Genomic DNA, 26,833 nt, shown 5'->3' with positions numbered 1-26,833 from the left:
GTCTGCCTAAAGAATTTTCCATGATTGATTCATTTCAAAATCTAATGATTACATGATTGTTTTCATGTTATCTCATGTTACACTCAGTCCACTCCAAATTGCCAAATTTATAATCAATGAAACCAAAATCAGTTTGACATAATCAATCAATTCCACTATTTAAGTAGTTGCAGATGACACATCAGTTTTTGACTTTTTCAACTTTCATACAAGTGTAAAAAGAACATAATCACTATTTAGTGGTTCCACTGTGCTGACAATTACAGTGGAGAGAGAATAGTTTGTTTCTCCTTTGTAACTGCTATGGCGTCCCACTAATAATGGAGCTGATGAGGCCACCTTCACTGGGCACAATGGAAACCGCACTGCGGTGACACCGACAGAACTTTACTGCTTTATGGAAACGTGGCTGCAATAAAAAAATAAAATAATAATAACAATCATGTGCACAAAACAAAAAGCATAATGCTTAATCCTAAAGTTGCAGCTTTGAACAACATTAAGAGCTCCGCTGGATTGTCATGAGGTCATTTTGGATTTGAGCCTGCCCATGTATTTATTCAAGCCATACGCTGCAGCAGCATTTAGCAGCATAAGACCAGATTTAGCCCTCTCTTCCTTCCACGAGTGAGAAGCTTGCCGAGCCATAAGGGAGGGTTTGTCCTAATTTCAAGGTCCTTGTGGAAACTTTAGTTTCCATGTTGGGAAAGCTGTGCATTCTTTTTATTCTCAGAGGCTAATATTTAGAGGTATCGTAATGCATCTGATGCAATTTGTTCACTTAATATTCCTCACACAAGGTAGTAGGTTGAAGAGAAATCCAGAAATCCACTGCTTTAATGACTTTGAACAAACAAAGGTGTTTGGACATGTGTATTGTCTTATAACCATTTTGTATTTTACATTTGTGAAAAAGATGTAAGTAATTTAGGAAAGGGCCGGTAGCTTATTTGCTAAAACAGTAAGTATAATCACTTTTTTTTTTTCTTCGTTCCCAGGTCAGACAGGCCGCTATGTACTGATCCAACGTCTGCGCGACACCGAACGACAGTTGCTGGCCACAGAAAGACCTCTTGAGTCTCTTGCCAAGTTAGGCCAACACGGCAGTGAGGTTCAGTTCTTCCTGCGTCGCACCGGCCCGAGCAGCAGTGATGGGCCTGGCTCAAAACAAGACAAACTAGGCCCTCTACCCCTGCCCAAGTATACTGAGCCGGACCTTTTAAAGCGCAGCCAACCCAAGAAATCACTCACATTCAACCTTGGCCCATCAACTCCTCCCAAACCCAAGCAGTTTCAGAGGTCTCCTCGGGACTCCCCAGACCAGAGAGCCTCACCTTCCTCTTCTCCCACCCCTGCATCTTCTCATGCGCCATCTCCCTCGCCACCAACAGGCCCATCCAAAGAGGAGGTCTTTAGAGCGGTTCTCCAGCAACAAGAGAGACTAAGGGCTATTGAAGCACAACTCGAAACCCTAGAAAGGGAGTCTGATGCTTGGGAGCACCACCACCCGTCTCTGTCTCCTTCACCCATCTCTGATGCTCGCTTCCAAGAGGAGCTGGACACCCTGGAGCAAACCATGCGGATGAATCAGGCTGAGCTCGCCCACGAGCAGTACTGGGAGGAGGAGTTCCAAGCTGAGACGGAGCGGGAGCGAGGAATGAGGAGGAAGCTCGGGGACCTTCATGCTAAGCTAGATGACTGTGGGAGGCGGCTCCATGAGTTCTCGGTGCGCTCCGCTCAGCTAGAGCAAGAGATTCAACAAGAAAGTCAGATGGAAGCCAAAAACAAACGGCCAGACGAGTCCCTTGATGCCGTGAGAGCAGAGCTCCGGAGCCAGGAGAACCACGGAACCGAGTTAGAGGAGCACCTCTCTGAGACTGATAAAGCTCTGGGGAAGACAGAGTCTCTGCTGCAGGTAAGGAGAGAGGCTATAGTTCTGGAAAGGGGGCTGTAATGCCATTGTAGGGTCAATGTGTATGTTTTTTGTTTGTTTGTTTTGTTTTTTTTTTTTTTTTTTTTTGATCTGACAGTGTCGAACAAAACTTTTTCTACCTAGACTGCGGAATGTACCGTGTCCCTCTCTTCCATGTACACTGCAGCAGACAGTACAAAGACATTTACCAAATATAAGGTGTTAACAAGTGAAATTAAAACTCTCTGAATTCTTTATGTCTTGAACTAACAACATTCAAGCAAATGTTATATACTCAGAATCTAACCCATGAAAATGTTATTACAGGAACAATGGGAGGTTTGCTAAGCCAGCTTGGCAGGTCTCATTTTGCATACATGTTCTAAACACATACACACAGTGATTTTATTACAGATGACCATATCTCGGTCTCACTATTCTTGTACTGTATAGAAATGAGATTAAACAGACTTGTTTTGTCACACAAGAGCTTCACTCTATTGGTTCAACTGAGACTTCTCTGAATGTAGTTATTTATTTAGTGACGAATGTCGTCTTGGGTGCGGCTTTGTCGATAAAAGCTTAACCCAGTTTACACTTTTCCTCATAGTCCACGTGAAACGAGAGACTCTGGTGTCCGTGTTGCTGAGCTCATATATTTGAGGTCACGTCATTTGGAATGTTCCGCTTGGAGGGACCAAAGTACAGGGGCAACTTCAAGTCAGGTGATTTGATGGCAAACATTGTGTCCTGTTCCAGTGGGCTCCAAGTCATAAGTGGTTGCAAAACTGATTAAAGAATAATTACAAGCTCATTTGCCTTTCCACAAGTCATTCCTTTGGAGGACCTCTGATTGATGTTCTGAGACTGGCTTTTTGTCAGAGTCATCAGTGCAACTATATACAGTACGTTGCATTCCAAGACCAACATATTAGGCTTATGTTTTTTTCTACATGCACGTTTATATTTTAATTTAGATTATAAACCTGCCTTTTAGAATTTCTGTGAAAAATGACCTAATACAATTTTTGTCCAGATTTATCACGACAAAAATATGCCTATCCACACCCGAAAAAAGGAAGTCTGTCAGCCATATAAGCCATCTGATGGGCCACGGCCGCCAGTCTAGTTACTGCTTTGGGTGTGAGGAGCTCAACGTTACTGCCATTCGGCTAATGGAAACAGATCTGCAGCTGTGAAATGCAATAGGCTGACAACAGTTGACTTGATAAAAGCTAATGAATGATTGCAACGTTGCTGAAAGATTCACTGCAAATGAATGTGCGTGTGTGTGACCGGTGGTTGATGACGTCCCAATGGCAAACCCGGCAGGCTCAGTAGTTTCAACTTTCTAACTCTGATGCCCCCTTATGGTAGGAAATACCACTTGCACCATTATAAGATGAGTCCTATTCTTGTACATTCAATTACATGTCCAGTGCTGTGAAATAGTATTTGCCTCCTTCCTGATTTCTGTGTTCTTTGCATCTGTATCACATACAAAGGTTTTAGTTCATCAAACCAATTTCAAGGAAACCCAAAGAAATACAAAATGTAGTTTCTAAATGCTAATTTATTAAGGCATGAAAAAAAAAATCCAAAATCACCTGTCCCTATTTGAGAAAGCAATTGCTCTCCTTGTTAAATCACAAAAAAGCAAATCCTGAAGGAGAACGTCCAACAATCAGTTGGCACCCTCAAACTCAACCGCTCTTGGATAAGCAGGACAACAATCCGAAACACACCAGCAAACTCACCTCTGAATGGCTGACAGAAAAAAAAAAAATAATAATAATAATGAAGTTTTTGGAGTGTCCATGTCGAAGTCCGGATTTGAATCCAATTGAGATGCTGTGGTGTGACCTTAAACAGGCAATTCACGCGAGAAACCCCCCTAATATGGCGGAGTTAGAACTCGCCAATTATCGCAAAAGCTTGATTTCAACGATTGCTGCCAAGGGTGGCACAACTCATTATTCAGGGTGCAATTACTTTTTCACATGGGGACAGGTAAGTTTAGATTTTTTATTTTGTGTGTGTATAAATAAATTAAATTGGCATTTAGAAACTGCATTTTGTATTTTATTGGGTTATCTCTGTGTGATATTAAAATCGTTTTGATGAACTAAAATCTTTGTGTGTGATAAATACGCAAAGAACACAGAAATCAGGAAAGGGATAGAAACCTCTTTGTGGCGCTGTAATTTAACAGTTCATGTTAAATAAATAAATCTTGTGCACTCTCAAAACATTTTTCATTTGCCACATTCATGTGCCGTATTTGCTTATGTTGCCATTTATTTTTTTTCTTTTTTATTCATCTCAGGCCAAACAGGACGAACTGGAGGAGTTGAACAAGGAGTTGCGGCAGTGTAACCTGCAGCAATTTATTCAACAAGCCGGCGTCCTGCCTGCACATAGCCACTCACGCACAGACCTCCACGAGCAACTGGAGCAGTTAGAATTGACACATCTTTTCCCGGAAGAATACAGCAATGGCAGTAAGGGCACCAGTCAAAAATATTAAAACAGTCTTTCCTGTAGATTTTGCCTTTATGCATTTTTTTTCTCCCTGTAACTCTAGCTGAATCACCGCCTCGCCCGACTGCTAAGCAGTTCCTGGGACATCCACGCAACCTACAGAACCCCCTCGTGTCCAGCCTCAACCCTGAGGGTGTGTATGTGTGAGACCCTGCCGCCTTCTACGTCCATCCCACTCTGCCCCTCTCCTGCCCTGCCCGCACCCTCCTGGTCCCCGGGACTATTGCCCCTCGCATACTTTTCTCCATCCCTGCCTTGTTTTGGGTTTGAGGCTGCTCTTTTTGACGTTGGGTTGTGGAAGCATTTGTAAGGTGGAGGTACCTGCAACTTCTCAACTGCCTTCCTTGTCCTCTATTTTTCATAGCTTGCACTGAACAACCCTCTCTGGTGATTCACCATTGATTTTGTTTGACAAAAATTCACTTCCCCTCTTTACGATGTTATTTCCTTTTTGTCATGTATTGCCCTAATCTGTTCATGCCCCTTCTTTCTTTATTTATTTTTTCTTCTGGACTAACTGCTTTCTGTCTTATTTTACTTGTGCGTATCGGCACACTTAAAACCAATACTTACAGCCCAAAAAGATTTGTCCCCTGGCCAACTTTTCAATAATAGTGACGGAAAATGACACAAGAACCTCAACACCTTAAAACTTGTATAGGAGATAATGATCAGAAAACATTCATGAATACATATTCTGTACCGCTTGGCATCATTATGGGCACGGGTGAGCAGGAGGCTATCCAAGGGGACTTTGAGTGAGAAGTCCAGTCCAGTCAATTGGAGGCCACATATAGACGAAGAACCATTCATCCTTACATTCATTCACACCTCCAGGCGTTGTAGAGTCTTCAATCGGGTTAGCATGTTTCTGGGATGTGTCAGGAAGTCGGGTTACCAGAGAAAACCCATGCAAGCACTGAGACGACACACAAACTCCAGATAGGAGTGTCGGAGCCAAGAATCAAACCCAGAACCTAAGAACTGTGAGCTAGATATATTAATCACACGTTCACTGTTCGGACTCATTTCAATAACACCATTATTAATATTCTTCCTTACCACAGACACACTGTACAGTAATCCTTAATGTTAGGATCAAAGTTACCAGGATCCTTTAGAATGGTGCAGAAGAGTTTAATGAAATATTTTATCATTCATATGTATAAATACACCATTTGCCATTTTTGTATCTAATTTCAAGCCAGAAAATACTGTTTCAACTTCAAATAAAACTTGAAAAATTTGGCCAGGGTATTAATAATTTGGAGCTTTACCTTAAGCGTATCTCCTTTCAGGACAACATTCCTACCAAATCGACAATTTTCATTATCTCCTGACAGCTGCCTTTTCTACTGTATTGCCACACTGATAGCGCATAATGTGCATGTTTTTTATGATCTGGAAAGATGTGATTCAGTTTTGTATTAATGCTATTTATATGTAGAGGGGATAAATCTCCACTCCAATGCCTTGTACTTTGGTGACCGTCAACATCCAAAGAGCAAGAGCCCTCCACAGAGGGCTCCGCATGTTTTGCACTGTCCCATTCTCGCCCTGTGTAAAACCTTGGCCTGTTTGCACATCAGTAGAAATGTATTTCTATTGTACTTGTTAACTTCATTTCACACGTGTCACTTTCTAAGGTCCACATTAAAAGAAGCGAATACATTGTTAAGGTGTGCAAAGAGGCCAAAGTGTAAAATACTATAAAAAAAAAAAAAAAGAAAAAAACATTTCTGCTTGATATGAACGTGACTGTGTGACTGGTTATTTGCCGTCGTCACTCTTAACATTTGTCCTGAAATAACTTCCAGCGTTCCTCAGTGTACTGAAGCTTCAGGGTGTGTTTATATCAAGACAACAAGAGTTCGAAATCCCCCACGCCAGTGTTGATCATATGCTAAGCACTTATCTTGTGGTGACAGGTCAAAATGAAGCCTGTGTTTTGGGAGTCCTTCCCTTATTTGGTGGGATTTTTGAAGTGGTGTTCTCTGCCAGTTTAATCCATTTCTGACCTTGTTTTTCTCCTACTTTGTTCCATAGTGGAAGAATCAATGTATCTCATTTTGTGTTCTTCCTGTCATGTATGAATATCCTGATGGCATAGGTTTCTCCTGAAGGTTTTTTTTTGTTTGTTTGCTTTTTTTTTTTTTTTTTAAACAATGGGATCATTATCCCTACTTGTTTTTGTGTCTTGCAGTCCTGACATCCCGAGAGTCATCATGGCGATAAACATGGACCACAGGGCCAAGGGAAAATTGTTTGCTTTTTATGTCACCATCACCTATTTAACCCCTTTCTTTGCAAATCTCATTATTAATAATACCATGATATACATATTGTATATGCTTAAGACAAATATATTTACAGTGTTTTGCTACTGTAAGTGCTACAAATTACCTGTGTAAACTTTAGGAACCTTTTAGCAATTATTACCTCATATTTAAATGTAATAAAAAAATGTCTTCATGTTTTAGAGAATCTTTTGTGTTTTGATTGTATTTAATTAGCTACATTAATTTTAATCACTTTAATTGTGAACTAATGTATCCGCAACCTCCAGCAGTAAACACTGCACTTCAAAAATTAAATGAAATTCAATGGAATACGAATATATTATAAGATTTGAATTATTCACGCTACTTTCCGTACTTTGCGGCACAATGGTCCGGTGATGCGTTGTGATTATTCCTTGGCTTTTTGGAACCATCCACAGATGCTTGAAAAGTGCACTTTGCATGCAGCAGCTGTAAATTTGGCAACCATCTTGGCTTCAGATCTGCTGCTGTTCCAAACATCGTAGATTGACAAAATGTGATGATGAAGGCACACTATACATATGTAGGCCTTTTGGGATACCACAAGCAGTTTCTTACCTCAGCCAAACAGACAACATAATCACAATTCACGCATCACTTATATTTGGTGCAGCTCTGTCTAAATCAAGATATATACAGTAGTTGAGCATTGGTAGTATAATTACAGATTATAGTCTTCCACCTTCTGTGTCACTTCAGTAGTTGCCGTGAACACACTTAAATACAGTATACTGTATTTGGCCATAATGGGCTGAAAAGTATTTGAACAAAGATACAATTGTAAATATGACCATAAATCTAAATACCTACATGCAACTATATCTATAAATTGAAGTCAATGGTTGCTTCAAGTCTGCAGGTCATGGACATAATCACATTCAGAATTTGCTCCCAGCAGAGGGTGATGTGTCAGGCCTTCATTGCAACCACCAATCACATGCTTTCACTTTTTTCTTTAGTAACTGAAAAGCAGTATTATCTGTCATAGGGTAACTTGTCTCTTGAAAAATAATCCCTGACTCTGTCAAGTGTTAATTGTACAAATATATTGACAATTTTTCTAATATTATGCCCCTAAAATTCAGGTATTCTGCATTAAATTTATTAAAAGTAGACCCATACATACATTTTTTTTTAGTTTTGATCTTAAAAAAATGTTGGTGTTGTGCATAAATGGCCAAAAATAGAACCATACATTTTTTTTTTTTTTTTTAGTTTTGATTTTAAAAACAAACAAACAAACAAACACGTTGGTGTTCTGCATAAAATGGCCATGACTGGTGTGTTCTTATATGCTGGCAGCACAGTGGATCAGTGGTTAGCATGTCTGCCTCAGTCTTCCTGTGTGGAGTTTGGCCATTGTACTCAGGCTTGGAAAAGTTTTTATCTGGACACTCCTGGCTTCTTGCCCAGAATGAAGTCAGGTTTTCATATTTCACTTCCATTGTTCGAGTGGATAAAGGTAAAACCATGAAACTGTCATTGTCTAAATACTTCGCAACTGCAGAGTCTGAACTCTTTTCAGTAGGGCATTCTGTTGTTGCATGATTATGTAGCTTTAAAAAGTCAAATTCAAAATTCAACAATTCTTTACACTCAAATTTGTCAGAAAACCACAGCTCTTTTTCGCCACCCTCGGAGCTTCTTCAAAGTACTGTACTCTCCTCATTTAGGTAGATCTGACGGCTCGCTGACCTCAGACAAAAGGTCTCGAGAAATACCCAAGCATGATCAAAGTTTTTAAAACATAAAATATCAGTCAGTCCATACTGTGCAGTCATATTCACTGAAGCACACATTTTTTTTAATTGTGCAGACATCCCTTTTGTCTTAAAATGGAAATTAAGTGGCTTCCATTTGCACAGGTATGATGAACAACATGCCAGGGTGAACAATGCAAAACTCGACTCCCAGATTTTTTTTTACCGTTGGTGTATAAATGGCCTGAGTTGTGTGATGTCAATATTAGACTCTGGCCCATCTCTGGACCTCTGTCACTCATTTGATCATTCAGTGTCAACTTTTTACTTTCAGAATTTTTTAAAACTCCATGTATTGTGTAAATTGTGAACTTAAACTTCACAAGATGACCAGGTTAGATATAATGATTACTCATCTAGAAGTGGATTATCGTGTGAAGATTTAGAACTGTCTGGTACGGGTTATATAATCGCTCTAATCCATGTGTTGGCGCCACTGTCTGGACAGACAAGGTGCACCGCTGACGCCCACTTGTGGATATAAAGAGTCCTACAATGCCGTACAGGCGTTTCCAATCAAATGTCCAACCAGCTGCTTCAGTCACACAGAAAGCGATGCAGTTGTTTATATGCCGGATGATCCCCCTTGAAACAAAAATGATTACATTGCTTTAATATTCCCAATTAGATGTTTTATTTGTGTTTTAAATGCAAGTTATAGTCACCCACTTTCCAGGAGAATGCGGACTTCCCATTAAAATGATTGCTTTCGTTTCAGTGAGACCACTTGCAAAAAAAAAAGGGAGGGGGAGATAAATCACGATCGCTTATTAAAATGTGTCACTTTACAAATCACACATAAAGAACATTAAGTAATGATTTGAACTGGTATAGTTTGAAGGCAAATTGTTGCAGTCATATCATGGATATTCAATATGAAGGAACAAAAGTATTTGAGAGTGTAGGTCACAGAGTTCGGACCTACAAGAATACGTGCACCCGCCGTGCGGGCCATAAATAAAGTACAGTAGGTGCACAAAGGGCGGGGTTGTTGGACCCCCCAACGCAGGCTTGCCCGATCGGCAATATAGTACGGGGACATGGTGAAGGCGTGCTTGCTGAATGATGTCTTGTCTGCTCCATGAGAGGCATTCCCAAAACCAGGTTAGCCGCTGTCACACGCACAGTGGAACTGGCATTGGGCGCAATGTGCGTTAGTCAGTGGCTTACCTGCTTTTAGAGCTTTTCAATCGCTGCACTGGCAGCAAAAACACACAAACAATATTATGAATAACACACATTGTACCGTCAAACAAGACATAACATAAAGAACCGGGGCCGTTTATTGCATGACATCTGGTGTAAATGTCATAAAAAGAAGTATAAAATAGTTCCACTGACCCGATGCAAGCAGTGTACTGTACACAGTGATTGGAGTTTTATTCCTAAATAAATTATCCAAATATGTAATAATTACATTATAGGAACTGTAGATAGTCCAAAGACAGGTGAGATGTAGTCTATTTCATTAATTTCAGATGAATAAAGAACGTCCATAACGTCCTTCCATCCATTTCCAACATCGTTTAATAGAGGTGTCTAAATAAGGCTCTACTTACCGGTCCCAAGTTTTTCTTGTCATATTACTAAATTTAAAAAAAACGTGGCGTGTTATGATGTGAGCATATTTCGCCTATTTCCAGACACGCTAGTTATTTATGTTTCTTTACTAAAATCACAGCGTTTGCAAAAACTTAGGAGCATTTAAAGATTATAGCAAACCTACACAGCCGAAGTTGAGTTCACTTGCACTGGCTCTCCCCAGCCCACTCCCGTGCATCGACAACCTGACCTGGTTAACAAGGCAACAGGCACAGCGTTCAGCCAATGAGCCTGTCGTTAAGCAAAATACACCCCGCCTATAAGGCGTTATTGACGAATGAAATCCTCAGAAAGGTCGTCTTTCCACAACTAGCAGTTCTTTAACGTTGACGCTCTAGTTGGGGTGCGGTGCGTTCAGTTTCGCACGTCTTACATTAGGGATAAACCATTCCACTTGTAATCAATTTTCTGAAATGTGATTATTTACTCAAAATTTCAACCATAATTTATGTATTTATATTTAAATAAACTCATTGAGTATTTGTAACTGTATTTATTAACGCAATACACGGAATTTAAACCACTTTGAACAAACGACGCCCCTATGCGCACAGCGCAAAGTGGTTGAACTCGACTCGCTTGTGTACAGTGTTGCCATGAGCAGAGGGAGGTTGTGCACGTAGCAAGGATACTGCTTGACAATCTGATCTCACGATGACGACCAGGAAGAAGAGCGCTTCATTATTCACAACGTGACATTCGGGAACATTCTTAGCCCATTAAAAACACTGATGAATTATTCGTGTAATAAGAGCATTGCATGTTTTTAATGCAGAATCAATATTGGACATGGTCTTTAATTACATTTTACCGCAGGTTTCAAATTGTAATAATGAAAAAGAAAGTATAATAAAACAACAGGGATCGGATTTGTCAAAAGGAAACACTGAGGTTTCTCCAACTATACACCAAGAACAGTGAGTTGCCAGTCACACATCCTGTTGGCGACCTTTATTTGAACCTGTTTATTATTTGGCTATGAATCCCTGGCTGGATTATTCCCATCCAGGATCCACATAACCCCATGACATAGTGTACCAAATCAGGATTACACTGCATTATGTAACATATTACAGTGGTTTGTTAGATCGTAGAAAGGGTTCTGTCAGTCTGTCAGTGGTTTGTTAGGTTGAACAATAGGGGGCGCCAGATTACACAGTGACGTCATACACACGGTTTCCCCCGACGCAATGGTTTCGTAGGCTTTGTGTATTTACCGGTGTGGTTCCCAGATGTGATTGGCCTGCACGATTGTGTCAGGGTTCTTCAGTGGCCTGCATGCTTGCTAATGACGTCACGCTTAATGTGATGTGTGATACAGTATATTTCTTTGCCTCAGAATACAGTATACAAATACAACGGCCAGGGGTTAACAGACAAAGAAGCAAAGAAATCCATGCATTCATCCAACCATGATCTAAGCCGCTTATCCTCACGAGGGTCGCGGGTGTGCTAGGAACCAATCCCAGCTGTCTACGGGCATGTGGGAGGAAACCGGAGTACCCAGAGAAAACCCACGCAGGAACGGGGAGAACATGCAAACTCCACACAGAAAGGCCGAGGCCGGAATCAAACGCTGCAACTCTGCACTGTGAGGCTGGCATGCTAATCAGTCGAACACCATGCCGCCCCAATACTATATATAGTGCTACATATAGGGTGAGACTACATAGTGAATAAGTGAGGACATTCGGAAACAGCCAAGGAGATTGACTGATGAGGGAGGAGAAAACAAATGTTTGTCATTTCTAAATTTGGAAGGAAGAGAGCGATGAAATGCCTTATGCAAGGAAGGCACCCGCATGTTCTCCCGGACAAATGATTGTTTTTTTTTTTGTTTGTTTTTTTTTTTTAAATGGAACGATAATATAAATAAAACTAATCCCGTAAAATAATCTGTTTGCAAAACGTCACACCTGAACACCACTCCACACCAGTAGGTAGCGGTAATGTACTTAAACGATATTTACCTGCTGCCATTAAACAGCAAATGAACAAGAACGTGCACTCGGCAATTTCCGTCGAAACAGCCGGCGGTGTCACTCAGCACATTTCACTTAGAAACGAAACGTAATTTACTCTCTGCGTAGATTTCACTTTGCCATCTAATATGGTAGGTTGGCTTTTTTTTAGCCTTTACATACTCAATTATGACTCGGTGCGGGTTGTGCACGCTTGCGTGCAAGGGTGAATGAAGAACAATTTTCCTTTGAGTGTGGTCGGAGATCAATGCTAAATTTAGCTTATGCTACTCAAAGGGTAGCTAACAACACGGCTTCATGCTAATACAAATGTTGCTTGTTTGTGTTTTAAACAAGTATTTTTTTGTTTGGTGTCATAAACGTGTTAGGGCACGCATCTGTAATAAATATCTCTTGACGGTCTGTTAATATTTTATGCAATACACAATGTAGGCATCGTTCTATGTGGAGTTTGCCTCTTTGTTGACATGTAACCTTCGTCTTCTGGGCAAGCAAGCATCTTCCAGCATTTAAATAATCTTCTTTAATAAACAATGTTTCTCGTTTAATTTGGACCTCATGATGTCATAAAGTATTGTTTTTCATAACACTGATTTATATTTGTAATGACCTGTATTTGCATCCTTCATGTTCACTTTTATGTTATTTTGACACAGGCAACATAATGGGAATAAACGTTTCTGTTTGAGCAAATCAACTTGCCCTGGCTTTCTCACAGTGACTAATCTGGCTCTCGGTTAATCCAGTTAACCACCACTTTTAAATTTCAATAATGGTTGTCAATGTCATATTTCCAGCTATTTTGCAGACAAGAGTTGGAGTGAATTCTGTTCATGATCGGTTATGGATGATGATGACAGCCCAGATGAGCTGATAAGGCGTGGTGTCCACAAAAAAAGACCTGCACCATGGAACATTTCCGGTACTGTGTGATAAACACAGATGTTTATCACGAAAGCATGACACGTATGAATAACTTGTACACAAAAATAATTTTTTTTATTTCCATTTACATTATATTGTTTTAGACTCTGATGATGACATTGATGCGTCTGAAGACGGAGAATCAGAGAGCAGCGATGAAGACGACAGCGATGATAATGATGATGATTTGGAGGGTGAGGTGGACAATGAAAAGTAGGATGGTATTAGTTATGTTAATGTCGTTATATGTATTTGAACAGTCACTTTGGTAACTCCATATAAGATAAGAAATCCTTTATTAGTCTCGCAATGGAGAAATTCCCAATTCACAGCAGCAAAGTTACGAAAGGAAGAAGTAGAAGAATAAAATATAGGAGCTGCTGGAAAGGCAGCCACTCTCGCGGCGCCATCTTGAAGTCAAAATAACAAAATAACACAACACAACACATAAGGCATAGAAAAAAAAGTAGTGTGTTTCCGGAAACCCGACCGACCGAGAATTTCTACCTTGAAAAAAAACTTTACGGTTGGAATTTTTTTCAAACAACCTTCTACATTTTTGTGAAGAGGGTTTACATCAGTGCAAACTCTCGTGATATTCACGTTGAGTGTGCGCGTCGTTTTTGCCCTGTCGTCTCTCAACAACATTGAATCATGGTGGCGGCCACGATCTCCGACAACAGTTTAAACCGCGTTTTGTGTGTTGCAGTCGCATGCTCGCACCATAATATTAAGAAAATAGCATCCATTGATGTATCGAAAAGATTCAGCGAACTATTTGACGAACACCATGGACCGAGTAAAACCGAGAGCGGAGGAGGATGGAAGCAGCGGTGCGCCCCGGCCCCCCGAGTCCGGTGCGGGGACAAAACTAAATAGATGGCGGCCGCGCCGAGCGGCGGGTTCAATGTCTTCTTGTTTTATGTTTTATGGTTATTTTGTTTAAATTTTTGATGGAAAAAAAAAAAGATTAAAAAAAAAAAACTTTGTTCGACCTACCGACCCTATGCTGAAATTTCATGTTACCGGAAACACACTACTTTTTTTTCTACGCCTAAGACAGACAGTCGTGCAATCTTAAATCACTTTTCCTGCATACACTTTGTTGTTTGAAGCAGTTATAGATGAAAGAGGAGAGGATCAAAGTGTCCTTTCACCAGTGAATCAGAGACGTCATGCTGAAAATGTGCACACGACAACACGAAGCTGTAGCGTCCATTGACGGAAAGAGATTGGCTCACATCTCCTGTCCCACGTAATCCGCTTCAACTCCAAGCCACGACTCCCAGTTCCACATCCGCATCGTGTCATTATTTTTCATTATTGCAATTAAAGTAAGCCCCCTAAAAAACAAATACAGTAATCCCTCCCTTCAGCAAGGTTCATCTTTCACGGTGTCGCTGTTTCATGGATTTGTTTCGTGCAGTTTGTTTGTTTATTTATTGATCTTTTGTACAATGCATTGTGTTCTGCATCCTGAACGTTTCAGGGAGTATTGTATAAACTAATGTGGACAGTCTGTACGCCTCGTTGCTGTACAGCATGCCAAATTTTATCCATGACAAAACCACAATGTTGATGAAATGTTCTATATATATAATATATATATATATATTTTTTTTTTTTTTAATGCTTAGGCCTGAAAAAACGTTTAATCTTCGGTTTCATTCAAGACAGGACTGTATATGTAATAATTGTAAAAAATAAAAATGACTATTTCACGGGTTTCACTTATCACGGGTTCTTTTTGAAACGTAACCCTCGCAATAAATGAGGGATTATTGTATCGTGTTATGCACCACAAACGTCTCTTATTGACAGATTTAATACTTGTGCAAACTATGAAACTATGATAATTGTGTGCTAAACCATGTTCCCATTGTGGTGGACGGATACTAGTCACACTGTCTTCCATTTTTGTTCCTCTCAGTTGATGAGGATAGTAAATAGATGTGTTTACATTCAAGGTCATGTTGTTATCAAAAAATGTAATTGAGTTGTAAACTTGAAATCAGCACATTTCAGTGAAAATGTAAGTTTGACCAACATAAATTCTCCTATTGCGATAAGTAAATACAGATATAACAGACAGCAGTTACTTGATGTATTTTCTTGACTATTATTTTAAATTTGCATGAATGATCAATAACCTATACAGTGTATTATCCATATAAGGTGAGGATGAAGAAGAAGACGCTAAAGCTGGGGATGGAGTTTTAGGCGAGCCCTCCACAACTATTTCAACCATGAGCTCAGACGAGGATGCAGATACATGTCCCATCTGCCTGAACACCTTCAGCAACCAGCCTGTGGCGACACCAGAGAACTGTGAGCACTACTTTTGCCTCGACTGCATCCTTGCTTGGTCTAAGGTAAGACGTGTTTCTCAACCTTAACATCGTCAAAAGTGGGGAAAATGTGGGCCTTGTATCACAGTTGTACCAAATGTTTTCATCGTCAGGTTGCATCATACTAAAAGGGTACCTGTGGTTGTCGGAGGACAAAATAAGTGTGGTTTGTCAGGAAAAAATTGCTTATTGGTTACACTAGTTGTATTAAAGGAAGATTATAATAGCTTGCGGGACCTATCTGAGGTGGGCATTCTGTCAGACTTACGAAAGGTCCGTCACTGACGGACACAGGATTTACTGATGATTGACGAATGATGACAAACTTAACAAAAAAAAATGCAAAAAATAAGCACTGTCAGAAGCGGGCTTTAATCAGTCATTGTAGTCGTCACTAACCGGGTCAATTGCCGACGGGCCTCCCAGTGGGTCATTTAATTTCTGGTGATTTTATCCCTCTCTTTAGAATGCCAACTCCTGCCCTGTGGACCGTATTACATTCAACAGCATATACCTTAGGAAATCTTATGGCGGCAAAGTGCAGAAAATGGTAAGTGTGTTTACCGAGTGTTCCATCGTATGCAACAAATCACATCCGAAATGACAAGAGGAAAGTCAGATATCACAAATCATAATACATGAAATTGCCTCATTACTCCAAATAATACAACATGTTTGCAATTTGGTGTGCCTTGTTTACATAGAATAAATATTGTAAACCTTTCACTATCCATGTTTTTGTTTTTGTTTTTAAAACGAAAGTGCACACCAGACATGATTCTGCTCACTGTATGTCTAGATGTATTTAGTTTTGTACACCTATGATTTCATACAGATCACAGTACAAAAAACAGTGAAGGAAGATGAGGTGGAGACAGTGGATTTGGACTTGGAACAGACCAACTGTGAGGTGTGTCATGGCAGTGATCGAGAGGATCGTCTTCTGCTCTGCGATGGGTGTGACGCCGGGTGAGACATGCATCCATTCAAGTCTCTTGTACTGTGTGGTGTAAATAAGTTCAGAGTTTGCTGCCAGTTGTCAGTTTACTGGCTTCAATTCTAGTGAATTCACATGGAAATGGTATTTTATTTCTTTGGTTAATTCATATGGAAAATTATGCATCGTTACTTTTTAGTTTTTTGTAAATTCTATTCTAAAAATGTTTTATACATTTGTGAAATACCATTTATTCTTTCTATTTTCCATTGTGTAAATAATGAATAATTTTTAAAAAATCACGACATTTTATGTCACGTAGAAAAGAACTAATGACACACAGATTATTTTCGTCCAAGAATTTTAACAATTAAATATTATCTCCTTTTCCTCTGGCCATTTAAGTTGTCATTTTTGCAGACTCCTTTGCTTATTGCTGTCCTGTGTGTCAAATGCTGCCAGCTACGACCAGAGTTATATGTATAACAACCGAGACTCACCGCCCCTGCCGCAAATCTAATTATCGAAGTACACAAAGCCACAACAGCTGTATAAATGCGCACTTCATGGCAATGTTATGCCTTGCCTTGGTGGGCTCTGTCTGAAAGGGACAGGTGAATAACTGCTGTCTCTACTGTTGTACTGTCAAGTAAATTGACAAGAAGGCAGTGTGAAAGCAGCTTGGAAACTGTTTACTCACCGAAAAAAACACACACACACACACACACACACACACATACGCGCACACACACAAAATGCTCAAACCAAACTTTCCAATTTCAAATGTTTAAACTTTCGAAGTAACTCTAGCCTATTGGTATTTGTTGACAAATACTGGCCTAACATCTGGCCAGAGTTAAGTTGTGGCTATGTACAGGCATCCATCCATTTTCTAATCCGCCTATTTATCCTCACAAGGGTCGCGGAGCGTGCCAGAGCCAATCCCAGCTGTCTTTGGGCAGTAGGCGGGGGTGTACCCTGAACTGGTTGCCAGCCAATCACAGGGCACACCAAGATGAACAACCATTCACATTCGCAATCACACCTAGGGAGAATTTAGAGTGTTCCAGTCACCTATGGTGCAAGTTTTTGAAATGTGGGAGGAAACTGGATTTTCCGGAGAAAACCCACACAGGCACGGGGAAACTATGCAAACGCCACACAGGAAGGCCGGGGCTTGGAATCAAATCCCGCACCTCTGCTCTGTGAGGTGGACGTGCTAACCAGTCGACCACCGTGCCGCCAATTTACAAGCATACATAAAGCAATTATTTGGATTTTTGTACTCTCCTCTGTTTTTGTGGTGTTCCCAAGCAAACGAAAAAAAAGTCAAACAAAAATAAACAAAATCATCCCTCATTGCTTCTGAGGGAAGACTGTAGTTAATTTTCTTCCTCTTAATATTGTGCTAACACGCTGAGCTGGGAGAGGCCACCGCTGCTGGCTACAAGGAAATGTGCTGGTCCAGTGGCGTCCAAGCAAGCAAGTGCATTCAAAATGTTGACCATCAGTGTGTCCTGATATTCACATTAGTTCTCAGAGCTAGCTGTGTTCTTCGTCAGTGCACGAGCTGACCACTACTAGTCGTCACAGTTTGGTTGCGTACTGTAGGTATGTCTTTCAAACAAAAGTTAGCAAGGTGGGATGGACGTACCGATATCTGTAGTGTGGTTCCGGCTTCCCGCTCTCCCCTTATACACAAGTGGCAATTCGCCATTGTTACAGTTTACGCTTGTCAGAAGCTGATAAATTTGCTTGTTGACTTCGACTGCTCATTCTAGAACTGTACCTTTCACACAGGACAGCAAACTGGTAAAGAGCAGTGAAAAGGCTAGCTTTGATGGGCAGCGTTAAAGGCGCCATTGTTATTTGACTCTGATGCTCTTTTGTGCTAAGTCTTCTTCACTGACTTATAACCCTTAATTCTCAGGCATTAACACCATCTGCACAAATGCTGCATGTTAATACAAATGGCTATTTTGGGGTTGACTGATGTGCTTTACTTCTTCCAAGACAAATATTCTTACACAATAGCAAAGCACTTGAATTATTGGACAACTTCCCTTTGTTGACAGCTACCACATGGAATGTCTCACACCACCTCTGGACACCGTTCCTGTTGAGGAATGGTTCTGTCCTGAATGTGTTGCTAATAACAACTCAGGTAAGTTAGACATAATTTGTTTTTGGTGGTACAATCTGCTTTCATATGTTTTTACTCACTATATGTTCCTATGTTATACTTTTATTCAGTTGGTGTCTAATTATGTTGTCTTACCGTGTCTGTGGCATGTGTTCATGAAAATTATTCATTACAGAGCACTTTGCGCCATTATTTAAGCTTCCTAAAACAAGATGTGTTGTACAGGTGGTTCTGTCTTAGGAAAAGTTAGTGTTGGCTCCTGCTCATATACTGCAGCTGTCGACGACGGGTCAGAGCTAGGGGGCTGTGACGAGAGTGTGCAAAGGAGAGCCCCTTTTTCACTCATAGAGGCAGTGTTACACACCTGATACATCGAATAGCTTTCATAAATCTTCACTGGACACAGAGCATGTTAACAAAACGGAAATACTGTACCCTGTGACGTGACAATTAAGCAAAATTAAGAACGGCTTTTTTACAGGCGCATTTTCAGAGATGTGCAGATGACTAAAGTCATGGTTGTTTCATTTCACACCTGATTCATAGGAACCCAACTATTCGTATAGAAGTTCATTTTCTATATTATGTGTCAACGCTTAGACGCTTTCACTCAAAGGCATTATTTTTTTGAAGGTTCAGGAGAAGAACAGAATCAAACCCAAAGGCTCCCGTCTACTGCCCAGCCGACCACCAGCCGTTCCCAGTCCCGAGCTGCAGGTCCAATACGAGCCATCGCCCGTACTCAGCACAGTGAGCGGGTTCGGGCCAATGTGAATCGACATCGTATCACACAGGCACGCACATCACAGGTTTGGCATGATGGCGTGATGCTTTTTTTCTTTTTTTTTTTTTTTTTTTTTTTTTGGTAGTTGCTTACCTTAGACCAGCATGTGCAAAGGTGGATGTGGATCATTGTGTTGTTAGTTGCTTCAATATTTACCGTAAAGGAAATGTACTCGCCTGAAGGTGGTATTAACAACAGGATGCGCACGTGTTTGGCCTTTGTAACAGAATGGACTGATAAAATAAAAGTGGACACTGATTCATATTCTGCTATTTCTTTCTAGCTGGCTCCAACAGACCAAATCCAGTCTAATTGGCTGGATGAGACCATCAATGCAGTGGTTGCTGGGCTGAACACAGCGATATATGTAAGGGACCTCACACCTTGTGCTCCAACCAGACGCAGGCGCAAGACTGGTAAGCAGGTTAACCAAAATACAACAGTGGGAAAAATTGTACCAGAAAGAAAAGTAGCACATTTTATTGAACAGGAACACGCCGAAAGGCCACAAAAAAGAAGGCGCTCTCTGTCAAGGGTAAAAAAGGTCATTCAACAAAAGCTAGGAGGAAACGTAAAGGCAGGAGAACTACATCCAAAAAGACACTGGTGAGTCACATCAGCAATTGTGACCCTTTCACAAAATATACGAAATACTCAATGCAGCGTAAAATTCCGATTTCTTATCTGTATTTATGCTTTATCATAGGTGGGGAAAAAGGTAGCGACTCCTCGAAGCCGCATTGCCAATAGTCTCGGACTGTCAAAGGACAACAACTTTTCACTTCCTACTGTGTGTCGACCCTCAGAGCACACCCTAAGCAATATGCGTGCTGACATAGGTGCTGCATCCCTTTCAATATATGGGGATCCTTTTGACCTGGATCCTTTTGTAGATCGGTATGATCGCTGGTTTATTGCACTGTGATCAGGTACCCAGATAAGGGTTGAGCAATTGGTTACCTTTGCTACTGTTTTTTGGCAGTGAAGAGGATGAGCAAGAAGAAACCGTTTCATCGTTGTTGGAGGCAAAGAGACGAGGGATCTCACATTCTGCTTTTCGCTCTCACCAGCCTGTTGCTCGACCTGTCAGTATGGGCATGTCAAGGTAAAATTCCCCCTTGATGTGTTGGAATTTGACTTTGCAGTGATATATGTACATATTTGATGCTTTCAATTGCAAAAATATAGAATCTTCAGAAAAAAAAAAAAGACTGTCAGGGAAAGTTTTTCACAATATTCTTTTTAAAATGAAGAGACAACCCAATGTCTCTGTGTGATACCAGGCATGGTATGGATATTCCCCAAACTGGAGGTGTTGTGGAGGCAGCACCGGTGCCCGACCTGCTGGGGAGCATTCTTTCAGGGCAAAGCCTGCTCTTGATGGACAGCTCTGATGTCATCATTAGTCGTGATGGTTATCTTAAAGCCTCTCAAGCAGGTAAGTTTAGAGATTCTAATCATAGTGCCAAAATCATACCTTTTAACTTTTATTAAATTCATCCTATGAAAAATGTTTTCCAAGCAGACAAGTTGCTTTTAGCTGATGACCGATGATCAGAATTAGTGATGTTGGCATCTTCTCAAAAGATATGAACATTTAACTTCCAGTTAATTCTTCCAGATACAATCTTGCTACTCATCAATCATTCACAAGTCTTTAGTGCACAAACACAAGATCCTTTCCATTTTCTGAGGAGGAGGAAATTCCAATCATCAGTTTAACATGCTACAACAATGCAATATAGGCTGTACAACACACAAACCCTGTAGACGTGGCTTCAATCGCAATAGTATATTGACAGAAGCACCAACTCTGGCTGCATTCACACACTCTAAAAAAGGAGCTTTAGCCATCACTATCCACCACTTTTCTTGACTGAAACGAGCATTAATATGAGTACCTGCAACAATCAGTATGTTATGCCTTAGTATTGTGCTTGAATTTCAGCAGAAAGTTCGTCTACATTGAAGCCAGGATTAAGAGAGCGCAGTAGCTCAGAGGAATCCCGTGCTTTTGCCCAGCCAGTGGTTTCAGACAGCCAAGGAGAAAGTTCTTCATCCAGACATTTAACAGGACCCTCCCACAACAACTTTAACAGACCACTTTCCAAGTGTTTCTCTCCGGTACCTTCAGATGTCAGCCATATCCAGCCTCCTTACAATCCCAATTTGTCATCGAGAGGTCATAAGTGTTTCCAGCCGCCTCTTAAAAACCGACCATCATCATCGTTTGGTGTCCAGGCAACCAGTGGCGCTTCCACGTGTGCCGTCCCCTCGTCCTGTAGGGTTTCGGACCCAAGGTCGAATAGCAAAACAACACTTCCATTACAACGTCAACCTATCAAAGCACCTACAAAGCCCGTGTGGGAAGATGTGGACGTTCTCCCACGGATACCAAAAATCAAACGAGATGCCACAAATAGTAGCACTAACAAAAGCAATAATAATTCTTCCTCCAGTATGAATACTTCTGGCATGCCTGAGACGGCATTGGTCAGCTTTGCTGGGGACCAAAACAGGCAGAAAGATGTTGCCCAACAAAGCAACCCTGAACGCCAGCCTCAAAATCAAGGAGCTGGGTCCTCTTCAGCCTTCGCCAACTCATTCTCTCTTTCCTCCTCCACTGCCTCTCCTTCTGCGTCAATGTACAATCCGGCTGTGTCTTCCTCATCTTCATCATCCATCAGCTTCCGCATTAACATCAGCAGGAACTCGTGGCATTCACGACGAGTTATTCTTCCATCATCATCTGCTAGTGGAAGCGGCACACAGGCTGAAAGAGAGAAGATGGATGAGGCAAAGAAGAAACAAGAGCACAGAGATAAACAGAAGCTGATGGCATCACACACAGCTGCCAGTAACAAAAAAGACGAGAATGTCTATGACCCCTTTAATCCAACCGTGTCAGACGCAAGCAGTTCTGACAGTGAAGGTGAGAGCTTGGCTAGCAGCTTTCACGGATTTAATTTGGTTTCCAGGCCAGCGTTCAGCCGCGATGTAGCACAAAGTAAGCAGAAGCTGCTTCAAGTGAAAACTGAAACACCTGAGAGTGAAGTCGCACAGGAAGACCCGAGGAGTGCTCATTTACAGACCTCTTCCCGGGTGGGCAGCTGTGCTTCAAGAGTTGTCAAAGTTGAAAAAGAATCAGTATTGGTAAAAACTGAGAACCAAACAGCATTTAGTGGCATTGAGGTAAAGAGGCAAACAGGACTGGCTGATTCAGGAAAAGACATCTTTGGACACAGTGTGAAAAGTCGTGCTTCAGAAACACCAGTCGCGTTTTCGCCTCAGAGCCTAGACCATTTAAAGATCGAGGAGGAAAGCGGCCAGAAAGTCATTACTTCCAAAAATGTCCCCCAGAACAAGGTTGATTCTTCGGGTTCTGGATCATGTTTTATGAAGGTAAAACTAAAGGAAAAAATTAAATCTGATCCCAGGGCACCTGAAAAGAAAACTTCCACCACAACACTTCTAGATCAGCAACAACAGTCTACTTCAAGCATCTTAGCATCTGACAGAGACAAGACGAAGGACCATCTTGTCTCCAAGCAAGGAGACCAGCCGAAGAAAATGGACAAAGACAGAGAAAGACGGTCAAGGTCACGAGAGAGAAGGACACATTCAATGTCAGAAAGTTCTCAGTCTAGTTCTCCCAAGGCCACTGTTAAAAAACGACGACGGAGATCAAGGTAAAGTGGCATAAGCATTTTTTTTCTCTTTACCAAGCACTAAATATTCTTGTGTTGTTAATTATTCCTCTATGATTTTTAATCTGAAGGTCTGGCTCCAACTCGAGCACTGCAGAGCATTCAAGCAGAAAAAAATATAAAGAAAGCAGTCAGGAAAGCAGCAACAGTGGCCATGAGAAAAGAAGGGCGTCAAATGATAAGACACGTCATCTACGCTCCAGATCACGGTCCGGAGATAGAACCAAGGACCGTAGACGTGGACGCTCCCGCTTAAAATCCCCATCAAAGTCACCATACAGGTCCAGATCAAAAGAAAGAAGGAAAGAGCACACACACTCGTGTCATGAGGATGTGAAGGCTCCACCAAAAGACAAAAGGAGACCCCGGTCCAGATCAAGCTCAAGAGAGAGAAGGAAAGTGGATAGTTCATCTGAAAATTTAACAAAAAGTTCAGTGTCCTGTTTTTCATCCTCAAAATATGACAAGGACCCTAAGGAAACTGGAAAACTTAGTTCTGGGAAAGAGGAAACAATTCCGGAAGTAAAAAAAGATGTGTCCAAATGTACCTTTGTTGCAAAAGTTAAGAAGGAAAATGACAATGCAGACATTATGGCCATATCTAAAGGAATTAAGAAAGAAATAAACATTGTTAAAGAGGTAAAGAAAGATAAGCAAGAATTTATAGATATGTTTCAATGTTCTCCCATCCCCCCACACTCAGAGAAAGAAGATCGACCTTCAACAATCCAAGAGATAAAAAAAGAGCCTGTCAAGATAGAAGTGTGTAAAACAATGAAGACGGAAGAAACTTGTGAAATCACTCGAATCAAACCGGAGCCAGTGTCCGCAGAATTGCCAGTCACCTCGCCTCACGCCTCAGTCGGTCAGCAGGAGTCACCGAAGCACTTTCAGCCCAATGGCAAGGGCCTCGCGAACCAGGCAAGCGCAATCGAGTTGAAAGTCCCAATGAAGCAGGCCCCAGAATCTGATGAGGGCATCTCTGTGGATATGTTGCTTCACAGCCTTGACTGTGTGAAGCAAGAGCACACTGAGGGCATTGGTGCCAAAGTCAAACAGGAAGACATCAAACAGGAAGGGAAAACTGAGGCACAACAGCTGCCAACTGCATCTAAAAATAAGATTCAAGGGAAGAGGGTGACGTGGAATATACAAGTGCCTGATGGAGCGCAACCAGACAAATGTGCGAGCAGTAAGTGTTGATTTCTCATTTCCACAATTGGCAGTCCATCAGTTGTACGCGCATCTGTTTGATTTCATCTCCTCCGCTTTCTTTCAGAGCGGGCTTTGTATAAAAGAAAGCTGAAGCAGGAGGCTACTCACAGACCCCCATCCATGAGCACCAGCCAGGTAAGACCTGCTGCAGTTAGGTCCATTTAGGTCCACGAGTATTTGGACAGGACATCTTCTGTTGAAATTGGCCTCTGTACACCACCACAATTGATTTAAAACGTGTAATAAATATATACATAAATGAAGAAGTACCAGTAATACAATTCGAATGAAAATGTGACAGCCAGTGGGCATCGCAAATGATGTTCCTCCCTTATAGAGTGGTGTCTTTGATTATATGAATGCCCCACGAGACATCACTTGACTGATTTACTCATGGACATCACCAGACCTAAAGTTTTTTGCTTTCTCCCTGATAAGTTTGTTTTGATTTTTCAGCCGAATGGGGACTTCCTTCACTAAATAGTGACAGCTTGCTGGACTTTATGTTGAGAGAGGGCCTCCAAATGAATATACTCCGCTTGAAATTAACTCCAGGCCTTTTATCTGTACCTTTTAAATGAAATAGTGAGGCAATGACATATACCTGCCCATGTAATAGCTGAATAGCCAATTGTCCAATTACTTTTGGTCCCTTAAAAAGGTGGAGGCACTTAAGAAATGAGTTGTAGTTCCCAAATTCTTTGTGGTGTTGTACGGAGCTGGAACGATGAAAATTGTATCAATGTCCAAATATTTATGGACCTCATCGTATACTCTACTAGTGACTTAAAGTGATGAATTAAATTCATAAGTTACCAATGTATTTCAATGGACGTCTGTTATTCCAAATATTTCTGAGCTCCTGAAAATAAAAATATAGAATGTCTCAAGGGGAATTTACATCGACACTTGAGTCACTTCTTGTTTGCTATCTATTTTAGTAACTGAAGTTCTGCACCCATTTATCAATGATAATAATAACGATGTAGGATAACTTGATCACCAGTGGGTGGCAGTGTTTATCCCAGCAAGCATTGATGGAGCAGCCTTTTGTGGTTATGTTCTTGAAAACCGAAACCTAAAAATGGTGTCATTTCAGATTAAATAAAACTGAAACCCACATCATGAATTTGAGTACATATTACTATTCATGCAATAACAAGAACATTTTTTTAAATTTAAGATGCCCAGTCAATAACCTTGAACAGTTAAAAAAAAAAAAAAAAAAAGAAAACCACAAAAAAAAAACAGTTTGGCAAAATAAAACATCTGGCTCATGGAACTATTCTACCATTTGATATGATCGGTGTCTTTCTGCTTCAAATATTTCCTCTTCTCAATCTTGACTACTCAAGAAAGCCAGCATGCCAATTTAGACAGACCGACACCAAAAAGGTTCTTGCACTCTTGTGATTGGCTTTAAGTCGGGTCATTTTGCATGAAATACCGGAACAGGACACAAGTGGACCTGGTTCAGTCAGTGATTCATCCAAGAGAGACGACGGCACTCTGCCAACCGGCAGCGGCTGTCAGGCGTATTTGAAGAAACTTCACATGCAGGAGCGAGCCATTGAAGAGGTGAAACTAGCCATCAAACCTTTCTACCAAAAGAGAGACATCAACAAGGAGGAATATAAGGCGATTCTACGCAAAGCTGTGCAGAAGGTGAGTTTGAGGATAGTTGAATGAAATGACATGATTGATTGTTTTCAGCTTAGACCGAAGACTTTAAATGGAAGTCATCATGTGTTCCACTAGGTGTGCCACAGCAAGAGTGGGGAAATTAACCCGGTGAAGGTGGGCAATCTGGTAAAGGCTTATGTGGACAAATACAAACATGCTCGCAAACATCAGAAATCAGAGACGAAACCCACGAAGACGTCTTGACGGCCACTGGTTGAAGTTCCATTCAACACAAATTTACTGTGAGGTTTCATTTCTTCACCTCGGAGGACGAGCAAGGATTTTGATCTTTTGCTTCTACGCGGGTCAAAAAGTTGTCTTTTTGTGCACAGCCAAAGTTGGTACCTTTAAGAGACTTTTCTCTAAGTACGCCCTTTCTTGGCAGCCGTTATGTTTTGTTAATGGGATATTCATCGGTGGCCAAAGCTGCTCTTTTGGTTCACAGGCAGTTTCTACGCAGTTATTTGAAATGTTTATCATTAGGAAAAGTCACTGTTATTAAATCGTCTGAGAAAATGTCAATAGTCTTATTAGGAAGTTTGATATGAACATGTAAATAATTTTGATTTCATTATGACCACTTAACAGTTTCTTTCCGTAAACTCTGCCTGTTGCTAATGTCTCAATTTAATAAATGGATTGAGATTTTATGACTTGAACAAATATGTATGAGACTCTATTTTTCAATAATTTGTAAGTAACGGCATCCAAAACAACACTCACCAGTGGACATAGCCAGGAACTTCCTCCAAGACTGAGAGAAAGGAGAGAACAACATTGAGACTAAGTGTAAGCCAGCTACAATAGCGAACTATCAATTGCTGAATAGTTCTGTTTTTAAGCCGTATAAGCTTTAAAGGAACAAAGTAGAGCTGGATTATTCTTTTTGTCTTTTTAAAAGCTAATTTTAGGAGAGTACAGAAGGGAGCAGATGGTGTGTGTGTGTGTGTGTGTGTGTGTGTGTGTGTGTGTGT

At 41.0% G+C, this 26,833-nt stretch overlaps 2 protein-coding genes and 1 long non-coding RNA gene across 10 annotated transcripts in view; 2 read left to right on the top strand and 1 right to left on the bottom strand.

Moving 5' to 3' along the window:
• rassf7a (Ras association domain family member 7a) overlaps positions 1–7,075 on the top strand; it is a 39,159-nt gene extending 32,084 nt beyond the window's left edge. For 4 of the 5 annotated variants that reach the window (XM_019894123.1, XM_019894124.1, XM_019894122.1 and 1 more), the window contains 4 exons: positions 999–1,915; positions 4,239–4,413; positions 4,497–4,586; positions 6,657–7,075. In XM_019894123.1, the coding sequence (XP_019749682.1) occupies positions 999–1,915; positions 4,239–4,413; positions 4,497–4,586; positions 6,657–6,688 (1,214 nt within the window). In that variant the 3' untranslated portion in view covers positions 6,689–7,075. Of the gene's footprint in view, positions 1–998; positions 1,975–2,029; positions 2,400–4,238; positions 4,414–4,496; positions 4,587–6,656 lie in introns of those variants that run through there. The other variant, XM_019894126.1, reaches the window with a different exon arrangement.
• Positions 7,076–7,354: 279 nt separating this feature from the next.
• Positions 7,355–10,299, bottom strand: LOC109530423 (uncharacterized). Its single transcript, XR_002171010.1, has 2 exons — positions 9,204–10,299; positions 7,355–9,119 (listed from the first exon to the last, which is right to left on the bottom strand). It is a non-coding gene; the product is annotated as an uncharacterized LOC109530423 (long non-coding RNA).
• A 1,834-nt stretch (positions 10,300–12,133) lies between these two features.
• Positions 12,134–26,526, top strand: phrf1 (PHD and ring finger domains 1). 4 transcript variants are annotated; one of them, XM_019894163.1, is made up of 19 exons: positions 12,134–12,249; positions 12,775–12,835; positions 12,916–13,040; positions 13,147–13,236; positions 15,218–15,414; positions 15,857–15,940; positions 16,226–16,359; positions 18,403–18,491; positions 19,104–19,279; positions 19,538–19,670; positions 19,790–19,860; positions 19,961–20,151; positions 20,237–20,359; positions 20,538–20,692; positions 21,203–22,943; positions 23,033–24,153; positions 24,241–24,311; positions 25,632–25,841; positions 25,935–26,526. In XM_019894163.1, exons 3-19 carry the CDS (start codon positions 12,962–12,964, stop codon positions 26,061–26,063), a joined length of 4,794 nt encoding a protein of 1,597 aa, XP_019749722.1. In that variant the 5' UTR covers positions 12,134–12,249; positions 12,775–12,835; positions 12,916–12,961; the 3' UTR covers positions 26,064–26,526. The 4 variants fall into 4 exon arrangements, with proteins under 4 accessions (XP_019749722.1, XP_019749721.1, XP_019749719.1 ...); XM_019894162.1 differs by having other exon boundaries at positions 19,745–19,860; positions 21,206–22,943; XM_019894160.1 differs by having other exon boundaries at positions 19,745–19,860.
• Positions 26,527–26,833: the final 307 nt, after the last annotated feature.

The sequence above is a fragment of the Hippocampus comes genome, unplaced genomic scaffold (genome assembly GCF_001891065.2).
Source record: "Hippocampus comes isolate QL1 unplaced genomic scaffold, H_comes_QL1_v1.1 scaffold104, whole genome shotgun sequence".
NCBI classification, from domain to species: Eukaryota; Metazoa; Chordata; class Actinopteri; order Syngnathiformes; family Syngnathidae; genus Hippocampus; species Hippocampus comes.
The sequence above is the reverse complement of the archived record's forward strand: the minus strand, read 5'-3'. Positions and strand labels throughout refer to the sequence as shown.

Bases quoted from the DNA above. Each gene is read 5' to 3' on its own strand.
- phrf1 (XM_019894160.1), top strand. From the start codon at position 12,962: ATGGATGATGATGACAGCCCAGATGAGCTGATAAGGCGTGGTGTCCAC. The intron at 13,237-15,217 runs GTGAGGTGGACA...TATCCATATAAG, and splicing joins TAATGATGATGATTTGGAGG to GTGAGGATGAAGAAGAAGAC. The intron at 19,861-19,960 runs GTGAGTCACATC...GCTTTATCATAG, and splicing joins CTACATCCAAAAAGACACTG to GTGGGGAAAAAGGTAGCGAC.